Source organism: Nicotiana sylvestris, chromosome 2, assembly GCF_000393655.2.
Source record: "Nicotiana sylvestris chromosome 2, ASM39365v2, whole genome shotgun sequence".
Taxonomy (NCBI): domain Eukaryota; kingdom Viridiplantae; phylum Streptophyta; class Magnoliopsida; order Solanales; family Solanaceae; genus Nicotiana; species Nicotiana sylvestris.
In genome coordinates this window covers 17,519,554-17,530,060 of record NC_091058.1, presented here as the reverse complement: position 1 = coordinate 17,530,060, position 10,507 = coordinate 17,519,554, and the positions used below count along the sequence as shown (strand labels likewise).

Here is a 10,507-nt window from a genome sequence, read left to right as displayed (position 1 = left end):
CTTCTCGTTCAACGGCCTAGAACCGTTCTTTGTCCTCAAACATGGTTACTGCCTTACTCCATCTAGTAGATGAAATGAGTTCGTTGGACTCTTTCAGTTTTCAACACAGCCTATTCAACTTAGATAAAATATTTAACTCTAGTAAATCAATCAAACACAACTTCACACACATGCTCATTAGCAGCAGATCTTATTTAACCAAATTGCACATCAAGATAAAATTTCAAGGCACATAAGCTAACCATTTTTATCAAACTCATTCACATGAATCATACAAAAATATTGAAGAGTACAGTTAGAAATGGACCTTAAAGAATTCTCGCCAAGCAGAAATCCGAAAGGAATTTGGACCTTACAAGATTTAGAGCAAAAACAGCAATCTAGATCCGATTTTGGACTACGATCGGAACCTCAACGAACCATGAATCTGCCCGGAAATCTCAAACGGACAACCTCGAACGACATCCACACCTTAATTTCGATACAACTCGGCAGAAACAAATTGCAATAGTTTCGACGATTATTGCCGGTTTTATGTTCGTTCGATGTCGATGGTGCGACTCCGGCGAAATAGAGAAGTAGAGGGGAAAGAAAGGTCAGAAACAGCGGCTAAGCACAAGATGACAGTCATAGCCGTCGCCGGTCATCACCTCCGGCAGCGGCAGCCATGGAAAGTGTGAGAGCTGGCCGGTTTCCAGCAACGACAGCTAAGAAGTTTGCAAGTCTAGTGTATCGCTGATTTCTGGCGTTCTTTGTGTGCGTGTCCGTTTATATGGGTGTGTGTTGTTTTGGGTGTTCAAGTTTTGACGATGCTGAAGATGGTGAAGAATGATGGGGGAGGTCGTTCTGTTACTGGCGCAACTTTTCACCTCTTTCCTAGGCGTTATTTTTGTGTGTGTATTTTCGTCCCCTTCAGCATTAGGCATTACCCCTATTATATAGATCTAGGTCTAAATGTGTATTTTTGTGTTAATTGTTCCTAGGTCCTTAGGGTCTTTTTATTTATTTTTTTATTCCAAAGAAGAGTCTAGAAGGGTCCTTAGGATTAGCTTAATGGGTATTGGGTATTGGGCTTAAGGAACGGGCTAGAAACTTGTGCCTTTATGACTAGCTATGCTTTAAAATTAGCTTAATTAACTAAAAAATATTATCAAAAATATTAATTAACTCTACTTAAGTAAAAATAATTATTAAAATAAGACTGACCATTAAAACAAAACCATTTTTTTGGTATTTTTTCAAGATTAAAAATGACAACAAAACATTAATGAACCTTTTTTTGTAATTATCATTTTTTTCTTGTAATAAAATAAAGTAAAAGAGTCAAAATTAGTTGAAATAACGATATTAAGCCTAAATTAAATATTTACGTGCTAAAATATGAAAAATCTTGGGGATGGTCAAAAATCACATTTCTACAGCTGCCCCTCTTTGACCGGAAACGCGAAAAGTTTTCGGACACAGAATGACTAGACAGGTTTTTTGACCCGACCCTTATTTGGAGAGACTAAAACTAAGAGAGAGGGGAATGTGACCGAGCCCTGGTATCTGAGCTGCCTACATATCCTTGGCTATAAAGGAATCAGGCCACGTGTAGTTCAGAGGTGAGTGAGATGATAGAGTATGCCGAGGTGGAGAGCCGGTCGAGGTGTCATTCCACCGAGGTTCCGGTCCGCGGTCCCGTTATTACATCAAAATCAAAAGATGAAAAAGACTAGCTAAGCCTGTCAACTATGAGTTACAAGATTCCTATCTATAAGTCTTCTGAAGCTTGATCTTGAGTCTTGAATGGCTCTTCATTCAGACTCTAGATTTGAACGGTGGCGCTTGTTAGGTGCAGGTGCTAGCTCACTCTTCTTCAGCTTTCCGGATCAAGATCGGACATGTGGTGCTTGTGACTTCAACCACGTCTTGAGCAGTTCACATCTTTCTCTGCTTCTGTATTTTGGATTCACTTATCTTTTTTTCTTTTCCCCTCTTTTTATTCTGGATTGAGACTACTTCTGTTGGTGATCTCGGATTGTTGCCCCGCATTCTTGCCACGAGCTTCTTTTGTTGCTGACTTGAATTGCATTCTGAAGTGAATTCCCCTATTCTCTAGGTGGCGCCTGATTGCCAACATTTGAACTGCATTCCCTTGTTCTCTAGGAGGGCGCCTGATTACCAAAACTTGAATTCTATTCCCTTTGTTCCCTTAAATGTTTCCCTTGAAACTTGTGTTGTCTTCCTTTGAAACCTGAACTTTATTCCCTTGCTCTCCAGGTGGGTGCCTGATTGCCAAACTTTAACTGTATTCCCTTGCTCTCCATGTGGGCGCCTGATTACCAAAACTTTAACTGCATTCCCCTACTCTCTAGGCGGGTGCCTGATTACCAAAACTGTAACTGCATTCCCTTGCTCTCCAGGTGGGCGCCTGATTGCCAAAACTTCAACTGTACTTCCTTGCTCTCCAGGTGGGCGCCTGATTGCCAAAACTTTAACTGTATTCCCTTGCTCTTCAGGTGGGTGTCTAATTGCCAAAACTTGAACTATATTCCTTTGCTCTCCAGGTGGGCGTCTGATTACCAAAACTTTAATTGTGTTCCCTTGCTCTCCAGGTGTGCTCCTAATTGCCAAAACTTGAATGGTATTCCCTTGCTCTCCAGGTGGGCGCCTGATTGCCAAAAATTTAACTGTATTCCCTTGCTCTCCAGGTGGGCGCCTGATTTCCAAAACTTGAACTGTATTCCCTTGCTCTCCAGGTGGGCGCCTGATTGCCAAAACTTTAATTGTATTCCCTTGCTCTCCAGGCGGGCGCCTGATTACAACATCTGAACTGTATTCCCTTACTTCCCAGGTGGGCGCCTGATTACCAAAACTTTAACTGTATTCTCTTGCTTTCCAGGTAGGCGCATGATTACCAAAACCTTAGTTGTATTCCCTTGCTCTCCAGGTGGGCGCCTGATTGCCAAAACTTTAACTGTGTTCCCTTGCTTTCCAGGTGGGCGCCTGATTACCAAATCTTTAACTATATTCCCTTGCTTTCCAGGTGGGCGCCTGATCACCAAATCTTTAACTGTATTCCCTTGCTTTCCAGGTGGGCGCCTGATTACCAAACCTTTAGTGTATTCCCTCGCTCTCCAGGTGGGTGCCTGATTACCAAATCTTTAGTTGTGTTCCCTTGCTTTCTAGGTGCGCGCCTGATTACCAAAACTTTAACTGTGTTCCCTTGCTTTCCAGGTGGGCACCTGATTACCAAATCTTTAACTGTATTCCCTTGCTTTCCCGGTGCGCACCTGATTACCAAATCTTTAATTGTATTCCCTTGCTTTCCAGGTATGCGCCTGATTACCAAATCTTTAACTGTATTCCCTTGCTTTCCAGGTGGGTGCCTGATTTCCGAAACTGTAACTGTATTCCCTTGCTCTCCAGGTGGGCGCCTGATTGCCGAAACTTCAACTGTACTCCATTGCTCTCCAAATGGGCGCCTGATTGCCAAAACTTTAACTATATTCCCTTGCTCTCCAGGTGGGTGCCTGATTGCCAAAACTTGAACTGTATTCCCTTGCTCTTCAGGTGGGCGCCTGATTACCAAAACTTTAACTATGTTCCCTTGCTCTCCAGGTGGGCGTGATTACCAAAACTTTAACTATGTTCCCTTGCTCTCCAGGTGGGCTCCTAATTGCCAAAACTTGAATTATATTCCTTGCTCTCTAGGTGGGCGTCTGATGGCCAAAACTTTAACTGTATTCCCGTGCTCTCCAGCTGGGCGCCTGATTGCTGAACTTGAATTGTATTCCCGTGTTCTCCAAGTGGGCGCTTGATTACCAAACTTGAACTGTATTCCCGTGCTCTTTAGGTGGGTGCCTGATTTCAACAAAATAGACAAAACAAAGAAAATTTTCTGCCCCAGTTTGGTAGCTGGGCACATATGTGAGTGTTTATCGAATATTTTAAGAATTTGAAAGATAGATCCCATTATCCAGGAGGGTCCTAACAACTCCCAGTTAAATGACAGTTTTTTTAAAGCTGAATTATGTTTTCTAAAGGTATGACTTCCGCTAAATCTGGTTATCTAAGAAGGTCTTAAAACTACATCCCATTATCTAGGAGGGTTCTGAAAGTCAAAAATCAAGTATTATCCTAAGAGTGACAATTTTTACGGCTGAGTTACACTACCCTACAACAGAGCTTACGCTAAATCTTGTTATCTAATGGAGGTCTTAAAGCTAAGTCCCATTATTCAGGAGGGTCCTGAAAACTTCTAATCGAATCTTATCTTAAACATGCAAACTTTGAAACGAACTTATGTTCCTTTGGGGTACATTTATGCCAGGTTTTACTACTCATGATTGTTTTGATTTTTAAACTAGGTCCCATTTTCCAGGAGGGTCCTGAGAATTTTATGGTCAAACCTGTCTGGCCTGTTTCAATCAAAGAAAAATCTTGTCAATTTAAAAATATGGTGGTTGGTTTGTGGCCTTGACTTCGAGGGCGATTGCTCCTTCACTTCCCATGATAACTTGATTTCCATTTCGAAGACCTTGCTTGTTTATTGACTAGCCACTTTCTCTGTCATCCTTATCACAGAAAGTACCTCTTCTCCGTTCAGACCCAATACCCTCTATCTGTTGCATTGCTCATGACCTGACATTTACCAAACCTTTGTGTTTCACCGAAAATACCTTTGATCCGTTCACCTAGAACCCTCCATATGTTGCATTATTCATGAATTGATATGTACCAAACCTTTGTATTTCACATGGATCCCAAAGCATGTTGATTGTTACCAACTCAGTGCGCTTGTTGTTCTTTCCTGACTTATGACACTTTGATGTGCTAGCAAGACCTCGTCTGGTGCAATTGGAAAGCTGGTGGAAGATTTTGAAGTCATTTCTCACTTATTCTGACCAAACAGACTCAGGAAGAGGAAGTAAACAAGACAAAAGGAATAGAGTAAAGGACAAAGGAAAGAGATGATTCCTAACAAGAAAACTACAAAGTAGAAACCTATCAGATATGGATAACAACTCTAATGACCATGACATCACATGTTGATTAAGTGACCTAATCTGTCAAACAAGTTTGATGTTTAACTCTTGTTATACCCCTAAACCGTGAAGCTGGGCTTCAATGCTCCGATTATCTAATCTGTTTCACGATCCTTATTCGACTTGTAGTGCCCGAAGGGTTTTCTCCATCAAGCCTCTCTCATTTTGTTCTTTCTTTCAACTTACCGTCGCCTTATAGTGCTTGTGAAGGTTTTCACCAATAAAACTCTCTCATTTTTGTTTTCCTTGCAGAACAGAGTGTTGCCCCTGATGTGAATCATACCTCTAACTCGATTCACTTGGCACTACTCAAAGATTGATTTTTCTTTGGACCGTAATGTGGGCTCATGGATGGGGTTAGAAAGAAAGGATAAAGTCTCAAAAACAGCTTAAAAGGGCTCAAAATTACAACTTTTGGAATCAGACCTCTTACAACGACCACAACTTCTGCCCCAGTTTCTTTGTCTGGGGGCTTTTAGATTTTATTTTGATGGGACCGAACGGTGAGGCTGCCTAGGTATCCTTAAAAGGAATCAGGTCGAACGTAGTTCATGACATAGGAATTGCTTCATTTTTGTTGACATAGGAATTGCTTCATTTTTGTGCTTTTCTCTTTTTTTTTTCTTTTTCTTCTTTTCTTCTTCCTTTTTCTCTTTTTGTTGTTTCTTTTTCTCTTCTTCTTTTTTTCTTTCTCTTCTTTTTGTTTATATATATTCTCTTTTTTCCTTTTCTCTTTTTCCTTTACTTATCTTTCGCACTTGCGTTTCTGAACTTTACTATTGATTCCAAAATGGGGGTATGAAAGGAAATAAATAAGGCTCAAAAGAGTAACAAATGATAAAGTGTTTAGATAGTAGAATAAAATGCCTTCGTCATTCCAATCTTCAAAACATGCCAAGTGCAGACAAACACAATATAACCAAAGAAATCATACATAATATCTTTTGACTGCATCACAATTGATAGCCATTTCTACACACTTGCATTCTATATCTGTTAAATACAAAGCACCATTGGACAACACTCTCGTTACGATGAACGGCCCCTGCCAATTTGGGGCGAACTTACCTTTTGCTTCAGCCTGATGTGGACGGATACATTTCAATAGTACTTCTTTATGTTCTATCTGCCCAGTTTCACACAATTCGGGCTTTGTGATCTCAAAATCCCTTCACTTATTTCCCTCAAAGGTCCATATCATCTCCCAAATTGCTTCACGATTAAACTAACTTTTTAAAACTAGGTTGAGAGTTACGCGTGCATGCCATGTCACTAGAGTCAACAAGAAAAGGACTATAAAAAGAAAAGAGAACTAAACAAAAATGACTAGAAATAACAGAAAACAGAAAATTGCATTAGACAGATGGTGAAAGGGTTTGAACAACAAAACAAGCAAACTAAACTGGGGTTACAACCCTGGAACAAACCTAGACAACACTAAACGAGCTACTGCGACTAAACGAACTAGGCAAAACAAAAGGATAGAAGGGTTTGAGTCACAAGACAATATCCGGATTACAACCCTGAAAATAATCCGAACAACAGAAATGACAACAAAATAAACCGCCAAGACTCCACCCCAGCTAGCCAAAAGAGGAGCGTCTTTCCAATTACCAAGTCTGCAACTTAGCCACTAAGTTCAACATCAATATTGCTAGAACCTTCACAAGTCTTCCTCTCATTGTCTTTAGCAAATTGCTTTTGGGTCCCTTTGGCCAGCTCACTCTTAAGATCAACCTCTGTTAGCATTGAAAGCTTTGCAGTGCGTGGACCTCCGAGGATCTCAAAATAATTCTCATTTTCCTTTTCCACACGAATCATGTCTTCCATATGCATTTCAGGCAATGGACTTTGGATGGTATCGGCTGCATTTGGATTTTGCGCGGTAATGTCACCTGTATTAATAAGCTTTTGTACCGCTCCTTTCAGATGCCAACACTTTTCTATATTATGCCCCAGGGCATCTGAGCAATATGCGCACCTTTGAGAAAAATCAAACTTCTTTGGAAGAGGGTTTGACCTTTTTATCTGAATCGGCTTCAACATGTCCAATTGCCTCAACCTTTGGAACAGACTGGCATACGATTCTCCAATATGGGTGAAAGCATCTTCTTTTTTCAGTAGTCTTTTCATTTTATACTCTGGCCTCGGTTGGAACCTTTTGCGGGTAGGTGGCTGATATGCTTGAGGAGGCGGGTAAGACATTTGGGAAAGTGGTGCAGGCCATCGCGGGCCTCGTGAGTGTGGAACATATGGTGGTGCATTGTGGATAGGGTACTGGGAAAGTGATGTACGACTTTGGGGGTTATGTGGAGAGAAGTAGCATTGGGGAGGATCATCTAGTGCACAAGGATATCTATGGGGTCGATGTCGAGGCTGAAAGCGTTGAGCAGGAATGCCCAGTGGATCATCTTTTCTATTTCTCTTTCTTCCACCCAAACTTACTGGGATGTTCTGAATGTCTTCCGTAGTATGTTTCAATGCCGAATAACTCATGATTTTTCCTGACTTGATTCCCTCTTCTACCATCTTCCCTATTTTTACCACATCATTGAAAGGTTTACCCAAGGTCGGAATCAAATGACTGAAGTAGGTGGGCCCCTGAGCTTGTAGGAAAAGCTCAACCATTTCTTTTTCACCAATCGAGGGGCTGACTCGAGCAGCTTGCTCCCTCCATCTAATCCCAAACTCCCTAAAGCTTTTCTCCGGCTTCTTTTCCATTTTATATAGGGAGGAGCTGTCTGGGATAATGTTTAGATTGTACTGAAAGTTTCGAACAAAATCTTGAGCCATGTCATCCCATGTATGCCACTTATTGACATCTTGATGAGTATACCATTGCAAGGCTGCCCCAGTCAAGCTCTCACTGAAATACGCCATCAACAAATTATCTTTCCTGCGAATACTTCTCATTTCACTGCAGTAACCTCTCAGATGGGCTATTGGATCTCCACGTCCACCATATAGATTAAGCTTTTGCGTTTTAGATCCTTTCAGCTTTCTGGATAGCTCATCTCGCCCTTCTTTTCCTGTGAACTTTTCATTTTTAGCATGAGGCTCATTCTGAGGGCTCTGCTTGCATGAGTTGGGAACCTTGTGGGCAACCTCTGAGGGGTAATATTGGGCATCATGAGCTTTGAGTGGGTATTCATTATCAGGGATTGTGGATGTGACGGGAGGGCAATTTTGGGGAAATATAATTGGAGGACGAGTGATGGAGCTACTAGGGTGGTTGGGAAAGCTGTGATAAGCGGGAAAATCTGGAGAGTATAGGAAATTATCTGGCACTATGACCGGAGTTTGGGTAAGGGTAGCATCTAGGAAGCTAAGTGGTGGCGGGGGTGGTACCTTCCCAGTTATTCAAGACTGATACATGTCCGTCATGTGTTGTCTTAACATCCTTACCTTATCAGCCAACCCAGTATCCTGTTCAACCAACTGCTTTCGAGCACCGGTATCAACCAACTCAATTCTGTTGTTGTCCGCCATTGCCTTTTGACTTTATGTTGTAGAGAGGAGTTACCACTTTAAAAACCACAAACCAACCACCCTTCTGCTATGAATATAACAAAATGAGGCCATCACGTTAGCATTGGGGCATTTAACATAAGATAATCTCACTACTTTATATTGTAGAGAGGAGTTACCACTTTAAAAACCACAAACCAACTACCCTTCTGCTATGAATATAACAAAATGAGGTCATCACGTTAGCGTTGGGGCATTTAACATAAGATAATCTCACTTTATGTGCAATGCACCTAGTCGCAGTTATCGGTTCTAAAATGACTTCGAGGGTACGAAAGGTCAGTTGACATCATCCCAATTTGTTCATCTCAATCCTCTCTTTTCTTTGCTTTTCTAGCACTTGTTTGCTCATTTTCCTTCCTCTTTTTTTTTCTTTTAATTATCACTCTTTTCTTTCCTCTCATTTCTCACATCCCCTAATTTCACCCTCTTTTTTTTTGTTTCCTTCTCTCTTTTTTCCTTTTTTTCTCTTTTTTTTTTTGTTCTTTTCCTTTTCTTTCAATAATAATAAAAAATAATTCGATCGAACCCTATGTAGGTTGCCTATGTATCATGACGCCATATGAATCAGATCTTTGCGTAGTTCGGGAAGATCGGGAATAAAGTAAACAAACCAATGTTTTCTTTTTTTTTTCTTTTTTTTTACCTTAATGACTACTCTGATGAGAAAAGAGAAATAAAAGAAGTAAACCTTTTTTTTTTCTAGACTTAATGTTCTATAACCTATTCTAAACTCAATCTTAAACAATCATATTTTTTTTCTTTTTGAAACAAATACTCTATGGGAAATTATCAAGGAAAAAACCCTAGAATAGAAAAATATTTTTGATTCTTTTTTTTTTTGGAAGGAAATCTAAAGAATAAACCAAAGAAAAATATTTTGAATTTTTATTTGATATCCCTGAAGAAAGATTTCGAAATGAGAAATAAACAAGATAAAAAAATATTTTTGGATTTCAATTTGAATACCTAAGGGAGAAACTCTGCAAATAAACCAAAGATAAAGAATGTTGTTTTTTCTTCTATGTACAAGGTCCTAAAGTTCTAGTGAAAATAAAAGAAATTTTTTCATTAATTTCGCAAAGAAGAGCCTCAAAAGAAAATCTTTTTGGATTTTTGGGAATTAATATCTTAAAGAAAACTTTTAAAGAGGTACTAAAAGAAAATTCTTCTTTTTTTTTGAATTTTTAGTGTTAATATACTAAAGGAAATATACGGAAATATAAATTGCAACATCTCCTTTTTTTTGGATTTTTTATTTATAACATACTTTTTCAAATGCAAAATAGAAAGTACAATAATAAAAAAAACTCGACATTACTATACCAAACAAGAAGGCAAAAGACAACATAAAAAGGGAAAACAAACTCAAGACATAAACAAGAAAAGAAAATCTCCTTTTAATCCACTCCTGAATGAGCGATCCTGACTAAATGGTCCTGGGGCTCTATCATGCTCAAACTCCGGTAAGTAAATCCATACCTATATGAGAAAACTGAAACCAACACTATGTGAGACAATAACATTCCCTACTAGACACATGCAAGGCATGGTTGAGGCTATTTTTGCAAAATGGGTTGTTTGGCCAAAATGTGGCTAGAAGTGCAAAATTGGCTAAGATCCCGCAAAGCCAAGAACCTAAGATTTACTAGGAAGACCGGACCCTATGTGGGTTGCCTACGTATCACGCCCCAAAAGACGAGAATCAGGTATGCGTAGTTCGGGCAGATTGGATACAAGCGAGAATTAAAAAAAACAAGTAATTTAGAGAAAATATGTTTTCTGTTCTCTTTCTTTTTTGGAAAAAATGATGAAACATGTAAACTCTTTTTGGATTTTCTTTTTCTATTTTTTTTATTTTTCCTTTTTTTAAAAATGACGGGAAAAGTGCAAACTCTTTTTTTTGGATTTTTCCTTTTCAATTTTTTTTCTTGAAAAAGTGTGAAAGA

The 10,507-nt window shown here is 39.6% G+C and overlaps 1 protein-coding gene across 1 annotated transcript; it reads right to left on the bottom strand.

Annotated features, from left to right (window-relative positions):
* Window positions 1-6,656: 6,656 nt before the first annotated feature.
* LOC138883047 (uncharacterized) lies at window positions 6,657-8,519 on the bottom strand. Its single transcript, XM_070163707.1, has 3 exons — window positions 8,436-8,519; window positions 7,670-8,102; window positions 6,657-7,564 (listed from the first exon to the last, which is right to left on the bottom strand). Exons 1-3 carry the CDS (start codon window positions 8,517-8,519, stop codon window positions 6,657-6,659), a joined length of 1,425 nt encoding a protein of 474 aa, XP_070019808.1.
* Between the last annotated feature and the right edge of the window lie 1,988 nt (window positions 8,520-10,507).

Bases quoted from the DNA above. Each gene is read 5' to 3' on its own strand.
- LOC138883047 (XM_070163707.1), bottom strand. From the start codon at position 8,519: ATGGCGGACAACAACAGAATTGAGTTGGTTGATACCGGTGCTCGAAAG. The intron at 8,103-8,435 runs GTAAGGATGTTA...TCATGCAAGCAG, and splicing joins ATACTGGGTTGGCTGATAAG to AGCCCTCAGAATGAGCCTCA. The intron at 7,565-7,669 runs GTGAAAAAGAAA...TGGTAAAAATAG, and splicing joins TCGAGTCAGCCCCTCGATTG to GGAAGATGGTAGAAGAGGGA.